At 57.6% G+C, this 26695-nt stretch overlaps 1 protein-coding gene across 6 annotated transcripts in view; it reads right to left on the bottom strand.

Moving 5' to 3' along the window:
- LETM2 (leucine zipper and EF-hand containing transmembrane protein 2) overlaps positions 1-26695 on the bottom strand; it is a 46459-nt gene that overhangs the window by 5437 nt on the left and 14327 nt on the right. For 2 of the 6 annotated variants that reach the window (XM_075910991.1, XM_075910992.1), the window contains exon 11: positions 5723-5853. In XM_075910991.1, the coding sequence (XP_075767106.1) occupies positions 5723-5853 (131 nt within the window). Of the gene's footprint in view, positions 1-5718; positions 5854-21035; positions 22172-22204; positions 24736-24760; positions 26236-26695 lie in introns of those variants that run through there. The other 4 variants (XR_012897982.1, XR_012897983.1, XM_075910994.1 and 1 more) reach the window with 4 other exon arrangements.

The following is a 26695-nucleotide window of genomic DNA, read 5'->3' as shown; positions in this document are numbered from 1 at the left end:
GGAGCCACCTGATCCAGCGACTTTGGCCTCGGGCTGCTGCGTGAATCGCAGTTCCGGGTTTAAACCCGCTGGCCGGGGCTGTGGGATTCCGCGCTGACTCCTAAGCCCGTGCTCCGTGTTTGTGTGCCTGGCTCGGGGGTACGCAACCCCCCTGGCTGCGGCCTTCACAGGGAAAGACGCATGCTGGGCTGCTCGCAGGGCGGCTGGGCCGGTGCTGTCGTCCGGGGCCGCTCAGCCTCCGCCTCGTCCCGCGCCTCAGGCGAGATGGCTGCAGCCCGCCCCCCTCCCCGCCGCCCTGGCTTGCTCATTGCAATTGAATCGAGGAGCCTGCTCAGACGGAATTGCCCTGACGAATGACGGCAGCGGAGGAGCCGGGCTTGGAGCAGCTGTCTGGGGGGGTGAACATGGGCGACAGGCAGGACACGCTTGTCACGGGCGGGGGGGAGGTTACTTGGCCCAGGACTCTACGTTCTGCTTTCCTAGCCACCCTGGCTCCCTTCTTCATTCTCACTCCCCCTCCCCCTCAGCCCTGAATCGCACGGTGCTCACTGCCGGTGACGTTAGGCCCTTGCTGGTCATTGTCCCTTGACGCACGGCAGCCAGAATCGAATTGCGGGAGAACAGTGCAACTGGCGAGACAGGAGCCCTGCCCGGGCTAGTCCGCCCCGGGGCCTCTTCCTCCCTGCGCCCCCTCGGCGAGGGCTCGTCGCGCAAGTGATGCTGTTAACAGCGGCTCAGTCATTTCAGCTTCCTAGCGCCGCCAGCGGAGCGAGGGTCCCCTAAGGAGATCAGCGCGGGAGTCCCGGGCCACCCAGCCACCGGCGTGGTTCGTTACCGCTCGGGTTTGCAGGGGGCTGAGCTAACGGAGCGCTGGCTCCTAGCGGCTGTTCTGGGGAGGCGCCCGGAGGTGGGGACGACGACCGGGGAGTGAGGAATTCACCACAAAATAGCCTCGCAAAGGCCCAGACTGGGGCGCCGGGGTCAGGCCAGGGCTGCACACGAGCTGCTCAGGAAAGCTGCTGTTTGGCGACCAAGAGGGGGAAGGCGGATATGGGTGAGGGGCTGGAGCAGCCACCCGAGCACACGCAGGGACGGGGGCCTGGTGCTGATCTTCCATGTGCGCCTCCTGCCCAGAGCCCTCTCTGCGGCGCTGCCCAGTGCACACCGACCCGCAGGCCTTGCTCCAGCAGGGTTGCCAGATGTCCAGCTTTCAACCGGGGGCGTTAAACGTCCAGTCGGCAGCTCTCCTGGGCTCAGGCGGGCTCCGGGAGGCAGCAGCGTGTCCCCTCTCTGGCTCTTACATGTAGGGCAGCCGGGGCGCTCCGCACGCTGGCTCTGCCCCAAGCCCCGGCTCTGCAGCTCCCATTGGCTGGGCCCTGTGGCCAACGGGAGCTGCAGGGGTGGTGCCTGAGGACAGGGAGGTACGCAAAGCTGCCTGGCCGTGCCGCCGCAGAGGAGCTATGGGGAGGACGTGCTGCTGCGTCTGGGGGCTGTGGGAGGTGAATGCCACCCGGAGCCTACACCCTGCGCCCAAACCCCCATCCCAGCCCGGATCCCCCTCCCACCCTCTGAACCCCTCGGTCCCAGCCCTCAGTCCCTCCTACACCCTAAAACCCGCCTCCCACCCCCCCACATCAGAGGGACACCACAGCCGCAGCTCGGGCCGGGCCAGGCCGCCAGCGGGGCGCTACTGCACGCTGAGTGTTGGAGGACAGCAAAGGCCGGCGGGCAGGGAAATGGCTGCCCTGCACGCGAGGGTGTGCGTCCAAGCCAGCACCGTGCGTGCGGGGCTGTGGCTCCCTCCACTGCCCTCCGCCTGCAGCGCCTCCCGGCGGCCTGGGCCCACACTTCTGCCTCGCAGCGCCATGGAAAACGTCCCGGGACTCGGGTCCGGAGCATGCACAGAGGCTGAGCCAGGGCAGCGTTCCAGCTGTAAATGACTTCCGCCGAGGAAATCGTTCTGCTCCCGGAGAGCCAGAGGGCTGCTGATACGGATAATGCAGGAAGCGGGGCAGGAGTGAGGCCCAGTCTACTACATGGCAGCCTGCCCACGGAGCTGAGAGCTGCCCTGGAGGGGAGACGCGTTCCCCACAAGCCTCCAAGCCCTGCCCCAGGGCTGGTGCATAAAGAAAGGGGAGAGCGTAGCTGGGTGAGAGGCAAAAGCCCTTTCACGTAGCCTTCGCCTCCTGCAGCTGGCTTTGCTAAAGAGCACAATATGGATAAAGAGTGCACTCGCTGTGCCGGTGTCCGATGCATGTGGGTGTGCCGGTGTCCGATGCATGTGGGTGTGCCGGTGTCCGATGCACATGGGCGTGCCAGTGTCCGATGCACATGGGCGTGCCGGTGTCCGATGCACATGGGCATGCCGGTGTCCGATGCACATGGGCGTGCCGGTGTGCGAGAGTGCCGGCAATGCACGTGCGCCCCTGGATGACCAGATGTGCATGCCATGCGGGTCTTTGTCTCGGTGCATGCACAGTGCAGGGCAAAGTGACTGTTTGGCTCCGTGCATGTGCCTGTGGTGCCGATGGAGCCAGCCGAGGAGGCGGCACGCCCCCTGGCCTGGGTGACCAGCCTGTGGGACGCTGGTTCTCCACCAGACACAAAGAGCTGTCAGGCAGGAGCGGGGCAGAGCAGGGGCTGCAGTTGTTATTCAGGAGACGCGCTCGCTGCACGTCACTCACACTGACAGCTCCAGCGCCGGCCTCCATCAGAGGCAAACTGTCAGCTCGGTTTCACCCAGACAAAACAGCAGCTATGGAACATGACAGCTGCGGGTCATGCCGCTCCCACCAGCGCCCAGCTGCTGCCTGGGCAAATCGGAACGGAGCACGGCGCCCCCCTGGGTCCCGCCTGGCCTGCAGGCTGTCGCCGCCTGCCCCGGCCCCCCGGATGCAGAGCTTGCGAGGGGAGGAATTTATTGTCCCAGGACCCCAAACTCCGCAGTGCCATTTGAACCGCCCTTTGGGGGAGCGCACCGGGCCCCACACCAGCAGCGCTCAGCCTGAGCTGGGGCTCCTGGCGCTGGCGTGAGGGAGAATTGGGAGAAGATGCCAAGGGCGTGGGGAGAACACGGTCCGGAACCTCGCCCCCGTCTCTTCCCACCGGCAGAGCTCGGTTCCCACGGGCTAAGCCGCGGTGGCCGTGTCCACTTCCTTCCTGGATCCTGTTCCTTTTCCTGGGCTGCCCCCGCCCACGTGCACTACTCATGCGCTCGCTCTACGGCGGACTGGGTCCGGAACGCTCCCCCCAGCGCCGGCCGAGGAGACCTCTCCCGCAGCCAGGCAGGGTGCGCTCGGGAGCCCCCAGTGCCTTGGAGCTCTGGGCACGGTGCTGCCCAGTGGCGGGGCTCCGCATCCCACATGCATGGGGAACTCCACGTCCAGGCTCCAGAGACCGCACCTCGGTCCGGGTTTGGGGCAGGGTCTGTTTTGGTTCTTGGGCCTCCTCCCTTTGTAACTGGCTCTGGAGTCGGCCCTGGGAGCAAGAGCAGCGTCTGTGAGTCCTCCACAGGAACTAGCCCAGCCCGGGGCAGTGGTCAGTGGGAGAGGCCATGGGCCGAGGGCCCGCCCTGTCTAGGGCATCCTTGGAACTGTGTCAATTGGCTGGACCGAAAGCGAGTGAAACCCTCAGGCGCCAAGGCAGGGCTGCTTTGCCATGGCCGGTACGGCCTGGAGGAGCCAGCGAGCAAACCGATGTCACCGACCGCAACGGCGAAGCTGCCACGAGCGAACGGACCGGCCCCTCGCTCGCCACGCGCAGGCCCAGCCATCAGGAGGCGCTGCCCAGGGCTCGCTGCAATGGCCAACGGGCTCCACTGACTCGGAACAGCTTCTTCTGTCTCGACTCGAGAGCCCAAACCTTCAGTCTAGTCCAGTCCCCGACTTCCGATGGGCTGAAACCCGGGGCCAGGCTGGAACTTCATCTGTGTCCCAGGCCACGGCCTGGCTTCTTCTGGAGGGAGGTGGGGAAAGCAGCCAGCTTCAGGGGACCTCCCCGGAGCACAGGGGGCAGGGGGCCTGTTGAGTAGCCTGGCCTTAACCTTCGTATTCATGCCTGTCAGTGTGCAAGAAGCTATTTGCATTTATATTTGCATGTCTACGCAACCACACTTCAGCTGTGGCCCTCGGCATGTGCTGTGAGTATCACTGTGGCCTCTGGGGCGTCCCAAGTCGAGTAGCCCTGTATCAGAGGGGAGGCCAGGCTACATGTGGCTCATTCCCTCCCCTTGCTCTGGACCAGCCCATTGAATGCTCCACGGGCTTGCTCTAGAACACGAAGCAAATTCTCGTGTCTCTCGTCCCTGTTCTTTTCCCCAGAACTTTTTGGCCCCGGGGCCCTCAGTCTGAGTTAAGTTTTAAGCTGCGGTAAACCCCGCTCCCTCTGCCATTAGGAATTCTTTGCAGCAACAAAAGCTTGCTAGGAACGAAATGCTCTATTAATACAGAGAGCTATCAATCCCAGCCCTGCTTTCCTTGTGTGGGCCTCGCTAAATCAATGCCTTGCTCTTGGAATGCTAATCAATTACAAACATGCTGAGGCAGGGGAAGGAAGGAACCAGGGTGAGGTGATGGATAAAGCGCGTTGTCCTACGTCGCCCAGGCGCTGGAAAAACCTGCAGAAACTGCAGGGCAGCTACGCACAGTAGGAGAGCGCAGGTGATCGCTCCCTTGGGAGGACTCATGCTCTCCGGGGGGGGGGGGGGGGGAAGGACGGGGAGTGTCAGGTAAGGCGGACGGACGGGTGGGAAGAATCAGGCCTCTCGGTTGCATGGCTGCTTCCGTACGTTGGTGTCTGTGCAATTCACCCTCCCCACAATCAGGCCCAGGCATCCACCCCCCAGGGGCAGCAGGGAAAGGGCCCAAGTCTGGTCTCTCATTACCCTGAGTGGGTTGCGCCTTCCTTCCACCTCCTCCTCCCCTGCAACCTGAGCAAATACCCCCCTGCAACAGACACACTCACCAGGAGCCAGTCCCTGCAAGAAAGCCCATTGCCAGTTCTGTCTGCACCAGTGGTTCCCAACGCGCCATGGTGCCCTCCAGGACATTTATGTGCACCCGCCGAACAATGTGGGCCGGCCCCGCCCCCGGGCATGCGGCACATGCGTGGTGCCAGCCCTGCGTGCGAGGCGCATGGGCGGCCTCTGCCCCGGGCGCACGGTACATGCGTGGTGCCGGCCCTGGGTGCGAGGCGCATGGGCGGCCCCTGCCCCGGGCGCACGGTACATGCATGGTGCCGGCCCCGGGTGCAAGGCGCATGGGTGGCCCCTGCCCCGGGTGCACGGTACATGCATGGTGCCAGACCCTGGTGTGTGGCTCCGGGCGCCCGGCCACCCCAAAAGGTTGGGGACCACTGATCTACACCATCCCAGCCTCAGGGACTCGCTTGCTGCACAGCCAGATGGATGAGGTGCCAGCAATGCCCCCTGCCATGCCCACCGGACAAACCAGCCTGCCTCTGCATACAGACTCAGGGGACACAAATCAGACCTTAACAACGGCAACATCCAAAAGCCAGCAGGGGAGCATTTTCACCTCCCTGGGCACCCAGCCTTGGACTTGCAGTTTGCCATTCTTGGCCCCAAAACGTCCAACCCAGACTGAACGGAGAAACTGCTGAGCTGGAATTCTAATGCAAATCTGACACCCTGACCCAAGGTCTGAACAAACACATGGGGTGGTGCTGGGTGACAATAGGTCATTTCCCAGGCAGGTAGCCTCACCTGCTCTCTGCTGCTGGGGATGAGCCACAGCCATGCTGCTCTAATTTGATGTCACCGTCCCATCTCAGGATGCTTTGCTTTCCTTTCCTGGCAGTGAGCTGTAGCTCCCAGAAAGCTGATGCTCCAACACCCTAATAAATGTAGAAACAACATGTAATCCTGCTGCATCTTAGATTAGAGATTAACAAAACGCCATCAAATCATGCGCTTTCCTGGGTGCTAGTCTCTGATGTGCTACCCGACTACTGGTAGTTTTGACCGGAGTTCCAGTAGCTCCGGTTGGACTGTTTGTGGAGTAAGATACAACCATGTCAAGGGCAGGACTATGTGGGGAATTGTTAGGAAAGGGACAGATAAGAAGACAGTAAATATCACAAATGTCACTACCTAAAGCAGTGGTCCCCAACCGTTTGGGGTTGCCGGGCGCCAGGGGGCGTGGCCGTTCGCCCGCCGGGCACCCGGGGGGGTGGGGCCCCCCCATAGCCGCATTCCGGGGCCGGCGCTCTGCCCCCCCCCAAGCGCCGCGCGCCAGGGGCCGGCGCTGGCGCTCTCTCCCTCCCCCCTCCCCCAAGCGCAGCGCGTCCGGGGCCAGGGCCGGGGCCGGCGCTCTCCCCCCCCCCCTCACAGTGCGCCACGCGCCCGGGGCCGGCTCCGGCACCGCGCATGCGCCACGTGCCCGGGGCCAAGCCAGCCCTGAGCACTTGGCGGGCGCCGAGAAATGCCCCCGCGGGCACCATGTTGGGGACCACGGACCTAAAGACACCTGCTACCCGCCCCTGGTGCACTGTGTGCATTTCTGGTCGCCCCGTCTCAGCAAAGATGCATTAGAGTCAGAAGAGGTGCACAGAAGGACAAAACTATTCAGGGGATGGAACAGCTTCCATATGAGCAGAGAGGAAAAAGATGGTAACTGTTCCCTTGGAAGAGAGATGGTTGAAAGGGGATATGAGAGAGGCCTATAAAATCGTGACTGGTGAGGAGAAAGCACAGAGGGAAGTGTTCTTTACCTCTCCACCTAACATCAGAACTAGGAATCACCCAATGAAATGAAGAGGCAGCAGGGTTAAGGAAGGAAGGAAGTACTTCTTCACCCAACACACAGTAACCTGTGGAACTCCTTGCCAGGGGATGTTGGGAAGGCTAAACGCATAAGGGAGACCCAAAAAGAATTTGCTATGTTCAAATCGGTCCATCAATGCTCTTAGCCAAGATGGCCAGGGACACAACCCTGGGTGCCCTTGCTGGGTTTTGGCTCACTCAAAATTGCCTTGTTCTGTTCATTTCCTCTGTGGCATCGGCAGACAGGACACTGGGCTGGAGGGCCCATAGGTCTGACCAAGCCTGGCCGCTCTTATGGCCTTCCACAAACATCCCTTCTCAGCCGCAAACTGGAGCCTGGCCTTTGGCGTGGGTCTGACGGAGTCGAACAGCCGGCCATGCATCCCGGCTGAATTGACAGTGCCAGCCTGTTGACCCCTCCCTCCGTTCCACCGGCTACTTCCAGGCCTGCGAGCTGGCAGGCCCAGCATGTCACGAATCCAGTTCTCCGTGGACAGAGGCGGCGCGCCCGTGGGCCTGTGTCTGCGGAAGCAGCAGCTTGCAGCCTGGTCCCTCCAAGGGGGTGCCCGGTGCATGCACCCCGAACGCTCCCCGAGCACAGAGGTGAGCTGGGGCCCCGGTGGGCCATCGGCAGCATCTCGCAGGTGAGCGCCGGCGCGAGCGGATCCCAGCGGGATGCTGCGCTGACACGGCCACCTACCTACTACTAACGAATGGGCACGCTGGGAATGAGGATGAAGTCGCAAAGAGACTGAGTTAATCATGTGCAACCTTGTAGCAAGAACATCAATAAAATCAATCCCGGCCCCGCCCCGCCCAGCAGCCAGCACATGTGGGCTAGGGCCATTAACACAGGCGAGTCGCGGCTTTATAAAGAGCTGCCAGAGCACGGCAAAGGAGCCGGCTGTAAATTTCCCCGCCATGTCACCCTGCTCATCCAGGAGGGGACGGCGTCTCTAGGCAAACCGACGGGGCTGCCTGATCCGGGGCGCCCGTCCCTGCCGAACCGGGGGGTAGTAAGGCAGCCCCGGTGCAGGGGTGCCGCTGAGCAGACCCGGCTGCGGGGCAATGGAGAGCATCCGTCAAAGGGGGCGCTGCCGGCGATGGCCGGCGCCCTGCGCTGCGAGAGCTGCTGATGCCAAGCGCCGGGTCAGAGCACGGCTTCGTTCTTACGTGACGAACAGGCGCGTCTGACTCGACCGGGGCGCAGCCTGGACGGGGCGCTGGCCGAGGGAACCGGGCCGAGGCTTTCCTTGCCTGTGGTGCTCACAACTGGGCAGTGAAACTGCTGGGCTGCCGCAGTCCTCGCCGCTCCCCCCGGGCTCACTGCCTGCCGCTCAGGCTGGGCCGCGGGAATACCCCAGCTCCCTGTGGCTGCAGCCTCACGCCAGGGTCCCGCAGGCGCTGCCAGGAGGCAGCCGGGCCGGTGGTAATGTTGTTTCTTTTGTTTCCACGGCAACTTTTCTTTGGGTGTTGAGTTCCTACAAATGCCCAGATTCTGGGCGCAGAGCGTCGGTATGACGAAGGCATTCCTCAGCTCCAGCTGCCGAGCCATCCCTGAGCCAGGGTCACCCCGTGCTCCTGCCCCTCCCTCCCAGCTCGTGTCTCTACCATCCCCTGCCCAAAACAACGCGCCTCTGTCCCGCCTGGGCCACGCTTGGGCTTCTAGTCAGGTTCATCGAAGGGGGAGTTGACACCTCTCAGCCTGGCGGGGCTTCAACTCAACCCACAACAAGCTTGGCTCACGGCGGCACCTCATCCATTAGCCATTCACCTGGACTGAGGCGTGGCGCGCTCTCGTGGCACGCCCCACGGCGCTGAGAACTGGGCCACTTCGGTGCACTTGTACTCTGAGGAGCAAATGTACCAAAGTGACATTGTGGGAGCCCGGCGCCAGTGGCCCTCCATGCACAGAGCAATCTGCTCAATGTAAAAGCAAATCCGGTTTTTTTCCTCCTACCTGCGAGCTCCCCCAGGCTCAGAGACACAAGCAGGGAACGTGATCCCTCTCCTGTTACCCACCTCCAGACAAACAGAGGCCAGGGACAGCCATCCTGGCTAATAGCCATTGATGGACCTAACTTCCATGAATCTAGCTAGCTCTTTTTTGAACCCTGGTGTTCACCACATCCTCTGGCAAGGAGTTCCATAGGTTGACTGTGCACTGAGTGGTTAGCAATTCTGCTGATACACAATGCATTGTCCAGTGTGTGCCACCGAGCCTGGAAGAAGGAAAACGTTATTCTGACAGGTTGCAATACTTTAAGAATATCAATGTGCTTGGAGTTCAGTTTCCGATTCTTGGGTGCTTTTCTAGTTTCAGTGCAAGAAGGAGGCAGAAAATTACTGAGATAATACCCTTAATTTCCTGCAAATGGATGAAGTTCCCGTGAAAGCTGTTCTCTCAGTCTTTAAATGGCTCTGAAGAGAATCTCTTATCCAATCTAACAGAGGATAATGGGGGAAGGCAGGTTCTCCAGATGAGTATTCGAGATCTGTGTCTGCTCCAGCGTTGGAACTCAGTCCTTTCCTAAGTGCACTTAGACATTGGCTACGAAAGTTTGAGGTAATTTGACCAGATAATTGCCCTTTCAGCACTCTCTTGGCAGGCGTAGGCCGAGGGAGTTAAACAAGAGGTAGATCTGGCCAGTCAGGCCCAGCCGCAGCGGGAACATCCCCAGGCCTGCTCCTCTATAGATAAAGTGCTGCCCAAAGGAGAGGCTGGTGGGCTCTTATTAAGACTAAAGGCTTTTACTCATTACAACGCTCCATGCGGCCAACTGTGCACCATGGGCGAGTCAAACGCGGTGGCAGAGTCTGACTGCAGTCCTGTGGGCCCTACCCCAGAGCCACAGCCTGCGGCAGGCAGGCCTCAGCATGAGTTCAGGCTCGGTCCCAGGTGATGAGGATAATAGATAAGCAGCCCCAGGTATAAGGCCCGGACTCCCCCCAGGGGCTGCTGCCAGGTGCAGAGCTCCCGGCACCTCAACTCCCGTGCTGGCACGTTCTGGTGTTGGTCGGAAACATGGCAACTGGTCAGCCTGGCAGGGTCGCGGGGGGCCTGTCACCTCGTGGCGTGTACCTGCCCATTTGTTTGCAACTCCTGTTTTCCTCGGGGGAGGCCTGAGGAGAACACACGACAGGTCAGGTCCAGACTGCTTCTGCCCCGCCGCTACCTCACATGCAGAGGGACAGCCACGCCTTCCAAACTGCATTCCCGTCCTGAGCGTATCCATCCGCCCGAGAGAGACGGCGACACGTCCTGAGTGTATCAGCCCCCGACAGAGAGAGAGAGAGATGGCGACACGTCCTGAGCGTATCCATCCGCCCGAGAGAGACGGCGACACGTCCTGAGTGTATCAGCCCCCGACAGAGAGAGAGAGACGGCGACACGTCCTGAGCGTATCCATCCGCACGAGAGAGACGGCGACACGTCCTGAGCGTATCCATCCGCACGAGAGAGACGGCGACACGTCCTGAGCGTATCCATCCGCACGAGAGAGACGGCGACACGTCCTGAGTGTATCAGCCCCCGACAGAGAGAGAGAGACGGCGACACGTCCTGAGCGTATCCATCCGCACGAGAGAGACGGCGACACGTCCTGAGTGTATCCATCCACACGAGAGAGACGGCGACACGTCCTGAGTGTATCAGCCCCCGACAGAGAGAGAGAGACGGCGACACGTCCTGAGTGTATCAGCCCCCGACAGAGAGAGAGAGACGGCGACACGTCCTGAGCGTATCCATCCACACGAGCGAGACGGCGGCACGTCCTGAGTGTATCAGCCCCCGACAGAGAGACAGAGACATATTTTTTCTGTCTCTGAGGCCGGAAGAGGTGGACACTTGCTCGCCAGAACACGCCCTGGGGCGCTTGGTCTGTAGGGTGAGCGTGTTAGTAAAAATCTCGTCATGTAACGTTTGCTCGTTTCCTTTCCTCCCCTGGTGATGGCATTCGCACTGGGCCCAGGAATGCAGTCGGCTCCCCTGGCCTGATGCACTTGCCCTCACTCAGAAAAGAGGCCCCAGGGTGGGCTGAGACAGGGAACAGGACCAGCCGAGGCCTGGCTAGCTGCTCTCGCCCCGGCCACGGCGCCTGGAGCTGAGCCAGGAAGATGCGGTGTTCTCACGGCGGCTCAGCTCTCCCGGGCGCGGGCTGCCAGGGTTCTGTTCCGGGCTTTACTTCCATACCACGTCATTCTTTCCAGCCTCCCTGCGGCTCAGCTCTCTGGCCTGCAACCCTGGGCCATCTCTGGGCTAACCACATTGGCTCAGAGGGACCCAGGTGGCTGCTTCGCCCCTCACTGCGGGCTCCAGATGGGGACCACCTGGCAGCCCCGTCCCGGCGCTGGGAGCCATCTCTTCTCCCTTAGCAAGTGGAACTTGGGAAATATTTGCTGCATTGCAGCGGCGACCCTGGGGGAGCTGCCTCCCGCTCTCCCTGCCCTTGCAGCTGGCTTGCCAAAGGGCAGGAGAGGCAACGTCTGCAGCCAAAGCTGCTGCATGGTTTTCGTAGTGGCTTTTGCTTTTTCTGTCCCTACCCAGAGAGCCGGGTCTGGGCCCAGGGTCTTGCTGCACCCGCCCTGTTTCTACCCCTAGTGAGACAGCAAAGAAACAGGCTGCAGCCTGCGGAGTTGTTCTGTGCAAGGCAGTGCGCGCCCATGGGGGCAGCTCCAGGGAGGCAGAGGAGTGTGGGGTGTGTCCGTAAGAACCACCCTGGGAGGGGGGCACCGGCTGGAGCTGGCGCTGGGCTGAGAGGCTCAGAAGGGGGCCGGCCGGGAGGCAGTGCACAGTGCAGCCGAAAGCCTGGCGCACGGAAAAGGAGGAACCAGGTCTGCTCCTGGTGATCTACAAAGGACCCTCTAGCACGGTGGATTGGACTGGGACTCGGTGCGGGGGGAGGGGAGTCCCTTTCCCAACAGTTTTGTTGCTGGGGTGCGTGCTTTGGCCTCCCCCTTCCGGAGCCGGCGGGGGCTGGTGCGGGACCTTTCCTGGCACACAGCAGTGCCCCTTTCGCAGGTGGGCTGCTGGCCTCCGGAGAGGTAGGCTGCGTGGGTGGCTTGGCCGGTCGTTAGGCAGTGTTTTTCTGGTAGCCGCACATGGAGCGCTGCCCTCATCCGCCCGCAGCTCAGCTGGACGGCACTCAGGATTGCAGAACAGGGAGGCGGGTCGCAAGCAGCCGGCCTCAGAGTTCGGAAGTTCAAGTAATTTTGTTGTTCATTTCTACTTGGCTGGAACAGGTCGGGATGCGGCACCAGCACTCGGGCTTTGAAGCTGCGGCTGCTGCTGCCGGCACGGAGCAACGGAGCCCTTTGAAGTCTTGTTGGTTTAGACCCCTCCTCATTACGGCACACACTAATGATCGGCTGAGTCTGTGCATCCCAATTTCTTAGGGCAGCTTCTTAACCAGGACGGCCGCCTTCAAAAGGGGCCTGTCAAGAGAATGTTCATAGCTGGGAAACGGTCCCGCTCGCTGGCTTTTAATTACCCCGGAAAATGATTTCTTGAGCAAACTCCCTGGCACGCAGGCACGGGTTTGTTATTGTAGGGTTGCTTGCAACAGCTAGACTCTGTGTGCGCGCACACGCTAGGTCATGATTGGAGGGCTGCTACAGCTCTTTAAATGAGCTAAGTCCAGCAGGGTGTAGTGCGCACGGGGCTTTTGCCCGCAAGGGTTGAGGAAGCTGGAACCCTCCAAATGCTAATGTAACCACCACCTGGAGATTTGAACCTTGCACCTCTGACACTTAGTATAGGAGCCTCTACCCTTTGAGCTAAAAGCCAGCTCTGGAGGTCTTATCTGTTGCTGTGTCTCGGTGCCACTGCATGGGACAGTGAACCACGCTAGGTGTGTGGGTTACACTAAGACCCATAGTATGGACTCTGACTTCTCTCCCCTCTGTCTCTCTCACTGCAAATTGCTCTCCAGCAGCATCTCTGCTTTCCCACTAGCAACTCCAGTTGGGTGAGCAGGGATGGGGAAAGTCTGGACTGCCCCCTTCTAGTGCTTTGTCCACTCTCAGCTAGGGCTGCCAGGTGGTTTCAACAAAGATCCCAGACACACGTGACATTCCATCACAATCCACATTTGATATGTCCAGTATTTTCTCAATTTCTTTACCGGACAGAAGGTGCGAATACTGGCCTGTCCGGTTCGATACCGGACACCTGGCAACCCTAGGCACTACCTAAAGCAGATGCTAACGATCATCACACAGCTTCTCTCGGCATAAGTGGGCCTCCTGCAAGGGCCCTGCCCCAAGGAGCACCTGCCTCCACTTTGGTTAGTTGGCTCCTTCTAATGGCAAGGGTCCTGCTTGCTTGATTAGAAACTGTCCCCCAGAGAGACCTGTTCTGGGCTCTGAAGGGAAGGGAGTCTGCAAACCAGGCTGAGGTGGTGGTGGTGAAATGAGAATGGGCAGCAGGAGCTCACTGGCTGCAGTAGTGGCAGGTGCAACCAGCCGTCCTATAGCCACAGAGTAAACCTACCAACCAGGCAGTTCTAGGGAACAAGCAAACCCCTCCACCCCGATTGCCACACTAGTCATAGAATCCTAGGGCTGGAAGAGACCTCAGGAGTCATCAAGTCCAGTCCCCTGCCCGAGGCAGGAACAATCCCAACTAAATCAACCCAGCCACGGCTTCGTCAAGCCGAGACTTAAACACCTCTAGGGATGGAGATTCCACTTCCCTAGGGAACCCAGCCCAGTGCTTCACCACCCTCCTAGGGAAAGAGTTTTTCCTAATATCCAACCTGGACCTCCCCCACTGCAACTTGAGACCATTGCTCCTCGTTCTGCATCTGTCACCACTGAGAACAGCCTCTCTCCATCCTCTTTGGAACCCCCCTTCAGGGAGTTGCAGGCTGCTATCAAATCCCCCCTCACTCTTCGCTTCTGCAGACTAAACAAACCCAAATCTCTCAGTCTCTCCTCGTAGGTCATGCGCTCCAGCCCCGTCATCATTTTGGTCGCCCTCCACTGGACCCTCGCCAATGCGTCCACATCCTTTCTGTAGTGGGGGGCCCAGAACTGGACACAATACTCCAGATGTGGCCTCGCCAGAACTGAATAAAGGGGAATGATGACATCTCTGGATCTGCTGGCAATGCTCCTCCTAATGCATCCTAATATGCCATTAGCCCTCTTGGCTACCAGGACACACAGTTGACTCATATCCAGCTTCTCATCCACTGTAACCCCCGGGTCCTTTTCTGCAGAACTACTACTTAGCCATTCGGTCCCCAGCCTGTAACAGTGCTGGGGATTCTTCCGTCCCAAGGGCAGGACTCTGCGCTTGTCCTTGCTGAACCTCATCAGATTTCTTTTGGCCCAATCCTCTTATCTGTCCAGGTCACTCTGGACCCTAACCCTGCCCTCCAGCGTATCTACCTCTCCCCCTAGCGTAGTGTCATCTGCAAACTTGCTGAGGGTGCAATTCATCGCCTCATCCAGGTCATTAATAAAGATGTTGAACAAAACGGGTCCAAGAACAGATCCTTGGGGCACTACACTAGAAATCGACCGCCAACTTGACAGCGCGCCATTGATCACTACTCGCTGGGCCCGACGGTCTAACCACTATCCACCTTACAGTCCATTTATCCAATCCACAATCCCTTAACTTGCTGGCAAGAATATTGTGGGAGACCATATCAAAAGTCTTGCTAAAGTCAAGGTATATCACATCCACTGACTTTTCCATACCCACGGAGCCAGTTACCTCATCATAGAAGCTAATCAGATTGGTCAGGCACGACTTGCCCTTTGTGAATCCATGCTGACTATTCCTGATCACTTTCCCTTCTTCCAAGTGCTTCAAAATGGATTCCTTGAGGATCCCTTCCATGATTTTTCCAGGGTCTGTAGTTCCCTGGATTGTCCTTCTTCCCTTTTTTAAAAAAGATGGTGTGACGTAGTGGGGGTACTTGCTGGGCTGTGGTGACCCCTGCTGTCTGGAGCAAGACCCAGCAGGGAAAACCTCGCTAGGCAGAGGTAATGCCAAACTTGTTGAGCCAGGGGCCAGACACCCCCCATGAAGAGGAACAAAGGAAGGTGGAATGCTGCCCTGGCTGGGGGGCAGGGCTGGAAGTTGGTTAGTTGGTTGGTGGCTGTCTGTGAGGATGGATGAGACAGCCTAGGGAGAGGAGCTGGAGTTTAGGGGCCCAGTCTCCCCCATCTCAAGGGGGCCTGAGGCATCCTAGCCCAGTTCCTGTAACCAGATTACATCTGTGCTGCGCTGTGCTGGAGGAGCAATAAACCACCCTCAATTCCACTGGCTGGTGCAGTCTGTTTGTGCCATTTCGGGGTGCAGGAGACGGGGAACCCCAACGTGCCGTCACACTGGTGTCAGAAGTGGGATGCACTGCACCCCGTGGATGGAGCTTCCAGCGGCAAGTGACAAGGCGCAGCAGAAGCAAGAGCCCTGGAGCCAGGCGTGCTGGAGACAGAGCGAAGCGGTTCCTGGGAATCGTGGGGCGCTGCAGCACTAGACTGGTGAGTCTGCACAGAGGGGCCCAGCGGGCAGATGGCCTACACCCGACTCTTGAAGGCAGAGCTGGTGGGGCTGTGCAGAGAGAGGGGCTTTCCTGTGCGGAAAGCAACCAAGGCCCAGCTGATTACCCAGCTGGAAGAGAATGACCAGCCACAGGGCCAGGATCTTGTCCCCAGGGGAAGCAGCCAGACCCCCCCTGAGAGTGTGTCAGGCTCAGAGAGGGGGAGGAGCGCTGGAACCCAACGGAGAGATGAGACAGCGTCTCCCGGGAGGCCTGCAAGCCGTAGCCCATCTAGGGCAGGGGCCAGCCCAGCGGAGCTACGGCGGCTGGAGATCCAGCTGCGGATCAAGGAATTGGAAGTAGAGGACCGAGAGAGGGAGCGCCAAGACCGAGAGAAGGAGCGCCAAGATCGAGAGAGGCAGCGGCAGCATGAGCTGGCCATGGCAGAGCGGAGAACCGGCGGGGTACCGGCTGCGCCAAGTGCGGATGGGCCCCAGGGTCCCAGGACTGCCAGACGCTTGGAGAGGCTCGTGGTGGCCCAATTGAAGGACATAGGTGACATAGACGGGTTCCTCAGCGCCTTTGAGAGGGCCTGTGGGCTGCAACAGGTCCCCCCAGCTGACTGGCTGCAGGAGCTCATCCCCGCACTGAGCCAGGAGGCGGCCGGAGTGCTCAGTCAGCTGGAGGACCTACAGCCAGGGGATTACAACCGAGTCAAGGAGGCCCTGCTGCACAAGTTCGGGCTGACCCCCGAGATGTACAGGAAGACGTTCCGGGGGGTACAGAAAGGGCCACGGGAGACCTATGTGGATCTGGTCTCCCGCCTGGCGCAATAGGGCCGCAAGTGGGTGTCTGGAGTCGGAGCCCAGACCGCAGAGGAGCTGCTCAAGCTGTTCATGATGGAGCAGTTCTATGAAGCGTGCCCACCCAAACTGAGGCTGTGGCTCAAGGACCGGAGACCAGAGAACCCCCAGGAGGCCGGGAGGCTGGCGGATGAGTTCACGGAGAGCCGGTCCGGGTGTGAACCGGAGTCCCGGAGAGAGAGGGAACTGCGCAGAGACCGGTTCTCGGCGGAGCAACGGAGAGAGACACCTCTGAGGCGAGCCCCAGGGACCAGGACCAGTCATCGATACCCCAGGGAACCAGCCAGGGCCTGGACAGAGACAGCCCAAAGCCTAACTTGCCAGCGTTGTGGGCAAAAAGGCCACAAGAGGGCTCAGTGCACCAGGTCCCAGGACCGGGGACTTTCCAGGGTTAACTGGCTGGGGCGGGAGGAAGGGCAGGCTGCCCCAGAGGCAGGGGCTGGCAGGCAAACCTCAGCTCAGAGAGAGGGGAAGGATGCTCAGTGCACCTCCCCTGGGAGGTCTGATTCTCAGGAGGCGGATTTCTCCGTGTACCGGGTGGGGGCAGGGCGGCCCCTGCGGAGCGAGTGCCTCATACCCCTGGAGGTGGATGGTAGGAAGGTGACGGGCTTCTGGGACACGGGGGCGGAGGTGACTCTGGCCCGATCCGACATAGTGGCCCCGGAGCGGATACTACCCCACGCGCAGCTGACCCTGAAGGGCATAGACGGGTCCCCGTTTAAGGTGCCTGTAGCCAGGGTGCATCTGAAATGGGGGGCCAAGGAGGGCCTCAAGGAAGTGGGGGTGCACCCGCACTTGCCCACCGAGGTGCTGATGGGGAATGACCTAGAGGAGTGGCCCCATGAATCCCAGCGGGCTCTAGTCACTACCCGGAGCCAGAGCCAGTGGGGGGCTGACAACGTGGGTCCAGGGAAGGACTCCGGGCAGCGTCCTCAGGGTCCCATCCCAGTGGACACGGGGTCCAGCCAGGCTGGGACTCCGGACCTAGGCAAAGGTGGGGAACAGGTCCCGATCCCTGCCTCAGCAGCTGAATTCCAGGCTGAGGTGCAGGCAGACCCCTCCTTGCAGAGGCTGAGGGACCAGGCTGGCCTCCGTGCAGCTCGGCCCCGGGGGAGAGGTGGCCAGGAGAGATTCCTGCGGGGGCGTGGACTCCTGTTCCGTGAATGGCTTCCCCCCAGGAAGGCGAGGGCATGGAGGGTCCAGCGGCAGCTGGTCGTCCCCCGAAAGTATCGCCTCAAGCTGCTGTATTTGGCCCACGATGTCCCCGTTGGGGGCCACCGGGGGATCCGGAGCACCCGGCTGAGGCTGCTCCAGCACTTCTATTGGCCGGGAATCTTTACAGCCGTGCAGCGGTACTGCCGGTCCTGTGACTCCTGCCAGAGGGGCGGGAAGGCCCAAGACAGGAGGGGAGCGGCTTGGGGGTCTCTACCCCAGATAGACCCTCTGGGCTTGCTGAGAGAGTTATGGGAGGGGAAGACCTCCCTGGATGGAGCTTCGGGGGTGGAAGCCGCCCTGGCTGTCCAGAGAAGGCTCACTGGGCTCATGGCCCCGGCCCGAGAGACCCTGGCCAGAGATCAAGGCCAGCGGAAGGGTGGGTATGACCCCCGAGGACAGGCCTGGGCCAGTCGCCCTGGAGTGGGGTGGCGAGTGGACGGAGGAAAGCCAGCTCATGTGGGGCCTCGCCACGGTCGGCCCGAGTCAAGGGGAGCACCCATGGCCCCAGGGCGGGTTCCCACACAGAGGACCCGAACTTCCCTAGGTCACGAGCGGAGTGACCCTGCTCAGTTCGCTCTCGGAGGGGGGAGAACTGTGACGTAGTGGGGGTACTTGCTGGGCTGTGGTGACCCCTGCTGTCTGGAGCAAGACCCAGCAGGGAAAACCTCGCTAGGCAGAGGTAATGCCAAACTTGTTGAGCCAGGGGCCAGACACCCCCCATGGAGAGGAACAAAGGAAGGTGGAATGCTGCCCTGGCTGGGGGGCAGGGCTGGAAGTTGGTTAGTTGGTTGGTGGCTGTCTGTGAGGATGGATGAGACAGCCTAGGGAGAGGAGCTGGAGTTTAGGGGCCCAGTCTCCCCCATCTCAAGGGGGCCTGAGGCATCCTAGCCCAGTTCCTGTAACCAGATTACATCTGTGCTGCACTGTGCTGGAGGAGCAATAAACCACCCTCAATTCCACTGGCTGGTGCAGTCTGTTTGTGCCATTTCAGGGTGCAGGAGACGGGGAACCCCAACGTGCCGTCACAGATGGGCACTACATTTGCCTTTTTCCAATCATCTGGGATCTCTCCCGATCTCCACGAGTTTTCAAAGATAATGGCGAAAGGCTCCACAATGACACTTGCCAACTCACTCAGTGCCCTCGGATGCATTAAATCCAGGCTCGTGGATTTGTGTGCGTTTAGCTTTTCTAAATAGTTCCTAACTTGTTCTTTCCCCACCAAGAGCTGCCAACCTCCTTCCCATACTGCGTTGCCTAGTGCATTTGTCTGGGAGCCGACCTTGTCCATGAAGACAGAGGCAAAGAAAGCTTCCCGCATCATCAGTCACTAGGTTACCTCCCTCATCCAGAAAGGGCCCCACATCCTCTCTGATCAGCCTCTTATTGCTAACATGCCTGTAGAAACCTTTCTTGTTCCCCTTCACATCCCTTGCTAGCTGCAATTCCAATTGCGCTTTTGCCTTCCTGATAATTCCCTTGCATTCTCGAGCATTATATTTATACTCCTCCCTAGTCATCAGTCCAAGTTTCCACTTCTTGTAAGCTTCCTTTTTGTGTTTAAGCTCATCAAGGATGTCCCCAGAAAGCCAATCTGGTCGCCTCCCATATTTGCTTTTCTTGATGCGCATCGGGATGGTTTCTTCCTGTGCCTTTAATAAGGCTTCTTTAAAATACTGCCAGCTCTCCTGGACTCCTTTCCCCTTCATGTAAGCATCCCAGGGAATCCTGCCCATCAGGTCTCTGAGGGAGTCAAAGTCTGCTCTTCTGAAGTTCAGGGTCTGTATTTTGCTACTCTCCTTTCTTCCTTTGGTCAGGATCCTGAAATCTACCATCTCATGATCACTGCTTCCCAGGTTGTCACCCACCTCTACTTCCCCTACTAGTTCCTCCCTGTCTGTGAGCTGCAGGTCAAACTGCACATGGCCCCTGGTCGGTTCCTTCAGCCCTTGTACCAAGAAGTTATCCCCAGCATTCTCCCCACACTCCCTGCATTGTCTGTGTCCTGCCGTATTGGTGTCCCAGCTGAGGTCAGGGTGATTCAAGTCATTTTAACATTTATGAGAGATGGGCCCGAACCAACCCCGGCACGTGGGCGGGCTCCGGCTTCTCAGCTGGGGCAGCAGGGGTTGTGGGCGGTGCTAGACTCCATACATACCATCCATCCCGCCGGCACTGCCAGCATCGTGTTGTGCACACGCACACGGCACACCCGGGCCAAGGAGAGCACGTGGGCCACGCGCTGTCGCCTACAGGCTGCCACGCAGGCGTTTTGAAATGCACTGGCAAGCCCTGTTCGCTCTGCAGGGCCACCGCGGGATACCACCGGGCGGCTATGGGGAAGGAGAGGTGGTGTCCAATTTCCTGCCCCGGCTTTCCCGTTCACCCCAGGCCCACGTCTCTGTGTACGGGCCCTGGGTCAGAGTGATCCGGGCGAGAGACTCCTCTTGCCGGAGACTGAGTTGGGTCCCCAAATCCAGACTCCTCTGAGGCTGTCAAAGGGCTCAAGTCCAGGCGGGGCTAGGGTCCAGGCGCTGGGGGCTCCGCTGTCTAGGTGACCTTGGGCAAGCTGCTTCAGCCAACATCCTCAAAGCTGTGTACGGGCCCAGCGTCCTTTGCGATCACCCTTGGACCTGGGCCCCGGGCTGCCTGCCAGACGAGGAGAGCAGCTCCTCCCTACCTCGCTGGGGTGGCGTGAGGCCAGCAGCCCTTGCGAAAGGGCCGGGGGGGAGGGAGGGACTCTGAGATGAACCTTCCAAAGCCAGTAGTGGGAAACCCCCAGGGCCAGCGAGCCTCGGCTGCACAAAAGTTGGGCGTCACTGCTCCCTGCTGGAGGCAAGTGGCAGTGGCTGTGAAACGCCAGCGTCTGGGGAGGGACGGTCGCTGCGGCAGCGTAGGCGAGATCTTCCTCCTTCCACAGAAGCCCCGCTCTAGTCTCCCCCTCCCCAAAAGATTTAATGGCACAGACGAAACGGCAGGGTGCGTGTGAGTAATGGTGACCTCACTGGCACTCCCAGAAAACACCATGCCTCTAATTGTGAGCGCTTCTTGTGCAAACCGGCCTCCCACAGGCAACTTCAGAAGAGTCTAGTCCTGCCTGCTCCCTCCCTCCCTGCTCTGCAAGGCGCTGGGGCCGGGGCAGGACACAGGGGCCAGCTACAGCCTGGCTGGGCCCCCTCTCATTGCCACACGTTCGCTTTCACCTGCCTCTGGTCCTGAAAGCGATCTCTGCTTCCGTGCAGGGAAAGGTTTGAGGCTGCTGCGGGTGCATTGCTGAGGGGGTTCAGCAGCCCTGTGCTGCTCATCACAAGGCTGGCCTGGTTTTAGTTCGTCACCCCAAGTGGTGAGCTGGCTCAGGGAATAACTTTGTGCGTGTGCCAATGGCCCGGGCAGCGGAGCGGCTGTGCTTCCGGAGCCGGCTCCCTTAGAACTCCTGCTCCCTAAGGTCACTTGCCTCCCCTGGACAAAGCTCAACGTGCGTGTGGAATGAAACTTGGCAGCCCTCGGGCCTCTTGCACCGGGGTGTGGAAGAGAATTCAGAGTCCCGCCCTCTCCCAGGCCCCAGTCACGCTCTGGTGCATAAGTCAGGAGTCCTGTCCAGGAACCTGCTTTGTCTGTACCCATTCCCCTCCCTGTGCCCTAGCTTGCTTCGGGCTGGGCGGCCCCTCCCTGTCCCGGCGCAGCACCAACGTTCCAACCCTGCAGGAGTCTCCCGCAATTAGCGACGATCACGTGACGAAAGCGCCAGGAGTACATCCAACCAACGCCGGCACCCCGAGCGCTCGGTGGTAATAACGAGAGACCTCCTCCTGCTCCCAGCTTCAGCAGGAAAGCCTGACCGGCTTCATTCCAAGAACCATTCCAGGCCCCACCCAGCACTTCTGGTCCCAGGCCAGGCTCACTCTCACCACGGCAGGGCCGGAGAAGATACGACATTGTGCCTGCGTAGGGCAAGGCGCATTTCCATTAAGATTTCCAAACAGATTCCTGCTTCAAGGGCCCTGCGCTGGCCTTCAGACTCTGCCGTCCTCCTCCCAGCAGCCAGACCCGGGCTCCTCGCCTTTGCACCTTCCCTCACTGTGTCTCTGCAGCTGGGACATGAGCCTTGCGCTCGCCCCGTCCTCCTCAGCGGGGACTGCCAGGCACTGCTTGTTTGGACAAATGCATGGCGCCAGTAGGGTGCAGCTGTAGGACACACCAGGCATTAGAAGTAGCGCAGGCCCTCACGGTTACAAACACCTCAAGGATAGAGATTATTCGTAATGCTGCAATAGTCAAAAGTTACGGGTTCTTCCAAAAGTTTATCTGAACATTGACTCAATGCAGCTTTGAAACTTCACTATGCAGCCAAAAGGCTGCGTTCACCCATCTTCATTGAAATGCAGCAAGCAGGGAAACAGTAACCTTACCTGCTCAGTGTTTTTTAAACTTTCCCCCCCTTTTTTTGGCTGTTTATATTTAACATGGCACTGAACAGTATTTTCTTTGTCTCTGCTGCTGCCCGATTGCAGACTTCCGGTTCCAAAGGAGGGGTGTGGTTGATCAATCCATTCAGAACAGAGGTTCCACTCTATGCAAATAGTCTCTGTTCCCAGCACTACGGTTGCAGAGGTAACTTACTAACATTGCGCAAAAAATACTATTCAAGTGGAAAAAACCTCAGAGAACTAAACAGATGATATGTACCAGTTATACGTCTAGTCAAGGTACTCTGGGCACTGTGGACTGTAAAGATGGATTGACCAGGTCTGGAAGCAGAAGTTGAGAAGTTTATCCAACAGCTGCTTTCCAGTTTTGACACAAACAGTATATTCGCTCTTGAAGAAAAAAGGGGGAGAGGAGGGGAGAGAAGATGAATAATTAATGATCTCTAGGTAGTTTACTAAAACACAGACCCATTTCCCAAACAGCCTTTCTAAATAGGACATTTTCATTTATGCCTAAACTTGAAGAGCCTGTGGATGTTACTCTGAAGGCTAATGATGACCATTTAAATATCATAGAATCACAGAGCTAGAAGAGACCTCAGGAGTCATCAAATCCAGCCCCCTGCCCAAGGCAGGACCAATCCCAACTAAATCAATCCAGCCAGGGCTCTCTCAAGCTGAGAAACACCTCTAGGGATGGAGATTCCACCACCTCCCTAGGGAACCTATTCCAGTGCTTCCCCACCCTCCTAGTGAAAGTTTTTCCTAATATCCAAACTAGACCTCTCCCACTGTAACTTGAGACCATTGCTCCTTGTTCTGCATTTGTCACCACTGAGAACAGCCTCTCGCCAGCCTCTTTGAAACTCCCTTCAGGAAGTTGAAGACTGCTATCAAATCCCCCCTCACTCTTCTCTTCTGCAGACTAAATAAACCCAAATCTCTCAGCCTCTCCTCGTAGGTCATGCGTTCCAGCCCCTCATCATTTTGGTCACCCTCCGCCAGACCCTCGCCAATGCGTCCACATCCTTTTTATAGTGGAGGGCCCAGAACTGGACACAATACTACAGATGTGGCCTCACCAGAGCTGAATAAAGGGGAATAATCACTTCTCTGGATCTGCTGGCAATGCTCCTCCTAATGCACCACAATATGCCATTAGCCCTCTTGGCTACCAGGACACACTGTTGACTCATATCCAGTTTCTCATCCACTGTAACCCCCAGGTCCTTTTCTGCAGGACTGCTACTTAGCCATTCGGTCCCCAGCCTGTAACAGTGCTGGGGATTCTTCCATCCCAAGTGCAGGACTCTGCACTTGTCCTTGTTGAACCTCATCAGATTTTTTTTGGCCCAATCCTCTTATCTGTCCAGGTCACTCTGGACCCTATCACTGCCCTCCAGCGTATCTACCTCTTTCCCTAGCTTAGTGTCATCTGCGAACTTGCTGAGGGTGCAATCCATCCTCTCATCCAGGTCATTAATAAAGATGTTGAACAAAATCAGTCCTAGAACACATCCTTGGGGCACTCTGCTGTTAATGGTCACTGCTGATTATTTTAACTATCATGCGGTTTTCAGTACAGCGTGATCACTATGCATTCTGAGTGCTGGCTCTATCAGTTACTTCAATGCTTTATATACCAAGTGATTAAGAAGCACAAAATAGGTGCGTTAACAAAGTCATCCTCCCATTTATACACTTATCCAGCAGCACAAACTCTTGTTTTTGGATTGATGAGGGATGGCCCATTAAAGATTTAAAACAAAGATTTCTAAGAGGCAGCACATTCCCATTTAATTAATTAGGAAGCTAATTAGTATGATGCTCAATTTGATTAGATGGGAGGGATAGTTTTCAGCCTTGAACCTTTGCAGAAACATTGATCCAGATTGCTTTGACACACTCACGTAGGGCCTAATCACTACATGGCCCCTTCAGCAGAATGCTAGAAGGCACATGTCCCTTGACAATAGTAATGTAAGCTATTGATTGTGGGCTAGGCAAGTTTCAGGCAGCACTGTGGAGCAGGAAGAAATTATCAATAATATAATTGCTGCATTTATCCACTCCCAGCAGATGGAGTGCAGCGCACTGAAATCATATTAGCATTAGCTAAACAACACGTCTCACCGAGCATCTAATTAGGCAATTGCTAGCAGAAAATGCCCTTGTGAGCTAATGCAGGATCAGTAACTTTGGCTAAACTCCACTGAGCCTTCAGTAACATCAACTCTCTGCCCCCCACCCTCAGTGATTATACCCTCCCATAACGGGCAGAAAGTAGATTATCTCGGTGCTCTCTGATCTGGGAAAAGCAGCTTTTCTACAATTGCCTTCCGCCAAAACCGCCGTTCTGTGCGAAACGCAGCCCTTGCTGTTTAATACCAAGAGTGCAGGAGTCTGGCGCAGCATTCGCTTGCGAGGGCAGAGTCTCATGTGCCTTGGTAGATTGCTCTGGAGAAGCTCCATCACATGCCAGCATCCCAGCACAAACACCCCCTCATCCTGCTGCTTTCTAGGGAACCAGCTGTGTCGTGGCATGGTGCTTGGTTACTGGATTAATTCACTGATTCCCTTCCCTCCCTGCCCCATTGTGTCCCTGGCAAACCATGTTTGTTTTGTAAGGCTAGCTGGTGGGTTTGGAACTGAAAGCACATTGCCTGAATGCTCTGAGAAAACTGGAACATTAGTTCCCACTACCACATACTCCGCCCCCAGTTCAGAAGTTTTTGCCGCTACGTACAGTCTGACCAACCCCACAAGCATCGTGTGACTTGAGTCACCTGTGCCTCAAGGAGGAGAAACAGCCAGTGGGTTAGTTTTAGTGGCAGGAGCGTTTCTGCTGATGTAGCCTGGGTGTCTAGATCCTTCCGAGCTCTCCTTGTTATCAAAGATACAGGCAATCTGCAAGGTGAACAGGCATGCGGCCAACGGGTCCTCTGCCCTCCTCACTAAAATAACCAAGGGAGAGAGGAGGATGGTAGAACAGCATGGCATTTATTGGAATCACATTGGTCTTCTATGAACCCCTAGCAAGACACATACCTCTTCGTCTTCAAAGAACGCTTGCTTTTGTAAAGCAGAGATTTGAACGGCCCTAGCACATGGCGTTACCAGCCCAGAACACAGCACTACTGGAAGATGCTCCCTGCCCCACAGAAATAAGAGCCTGGTAGCCTAATGAAACAACCTACTAAGACTGAGCCGATGGGCCCTTTCGCCAGGCGATGGGCCTAGGGACTCCGTGTGACTCACACGGAGTCGCAACCTGCTCCCATGCATAGCCACTTTCGGCGTTCCAGTCAAACAGGTTCAGTATGTCCATAAAATGAGAAAGTTTTGATCATTTACGGACACAGGCAGTCAACATTCAATTACAGCCTCTTCCCCTCCCCCCACTTCTCAGTTTCTTCCTGTGCAATCTGCCCGGAAGATGGGTACGGCTGAAATACTTTTGTAAACAATTCTTGCTGTATTCCAACCCTCCTCATTAGTGGATAGTTTTAAGGACCAGATGATTAGAATTAAAACAACAAGTCTGATCTCAGACTATTTTAAAAACAACGGAACTGTTTAAGGTGGAAGTCAGCCTCCCCCCGGCCCCCTTGCCATGCTACACACTTCCTAGGGAGATGGGGCTATGAAAGAGACCCTCATGCAAGTCTGTGCTAGAGGCTCCACGCTGCTGCCAAACATGGGCAGGACGCAGGCCCAGCATGCAATGGAGGAAGCTCTCTTTAAACTAGGACAAGAGACTGAATTCCTACAGTCTTGATCTCTCCACTCAGACTCTGGTGACCCTCCCTCCTGCCTCTTGCAACGCCGCCGTTAGTCTTCTCCACACAGACTTAACAGCAACGCATGTTAGTTTAATTGCAACAGCTAGGTCAGCCGTTCTGATCACAAGATATTCGCTAACAAAGGGCACCCAAAGGGCTTGTGGTCTGTACAAATGGCTTCAGCCATTAAATCAAGCCCTGATTGCGCCACGAAGACGGGGGATATTTTTACTAAAGCCCCAAACCCGGCCCGCCTCTGCACTCCAGCCCCTCGTAAAAACAAACATGCTGCCTCGAAATGAAGCGCACAAAGCCTCATTGTATGACACAGCCATGGGATAAATTACAGCTTAGAGCATTTTAATGGCACTATTTACATATGTACAATATAACTTAATTTATAGAGGGTATTTTAAATGGAATGTGTCCTTTGCATGGCCTAGCTGCTAATAAAACAATCTGGAATTGATCGAGGCGGCCCCCTGGAGACGGCTGCGAGCCGCAGTGTGGGAGGGAGCCTGCCAGCACACTGCTAACCCAGTTGTGGGGTTAGATGAGGTACAGAGGAGTGGAGTCTTGCGCGGACAGTGCCCATGATCCTGGGTCCTTGCTGGCACAGGACTAGACGCCGTTGGCACTGGCCTTGCTGCTCTGAGATGCTTCCATTTTGGTCTGGGGTAAGAGAAAGTTATAGGCTTAAAAAACCCAATCCCCAGTCCAAACATGTTCATCAAAATTCAACAAATGCCAGGCTTTCCAAAGCAATTCAGGGTGGAAATACATCTTCCAATACCCGTTCGTAGTTATTGATGTAGGAAAGGGATTTTGGCAGACAGCTGGTGTCCATGTGTTTGGAACAAGACGGCACATTTCTCCAGTTAGGAGAATTCAAAGTTAGGATAAATAGAATTCAAAGGTGCATGGATTGCCCATCATACAGGTGGAACCTCTAGTCCAGCTCTCTCCGGTCTGGCAACATCCGTGGTCCGGCATGGTTTCAATGAGCCAGATGTCCACTTAGCAGGGGTGTGGCCAAGTTTCCCACAGTCCCATCAAGTTTGTTTATAGTCACCAGGTCTGGCGCTCGGTGTTCTGTGCTGTTCTTTAGCCCTAACCTACCCCTCAATATTGT

The sequence above is a fragment of the Pelodiscus sinensis genome, chromosome 28 (assembly GCF_049634645.1).
Source record: "Pelodiscus sinensis isolate JC-2024 chromosome 28, ASM4963464v1, whole genome shotgun sequence".
NCBI classification, from domain to species: domain Eukaryota; kingdom Metazoa; phylum Chordata; order Testudines; family Trionychidae; genus Pelodiscus; species Pelodiscus sinensis.
This window is presented reverse-complemented; position numbering and strand designations above follow the sequence as displayed.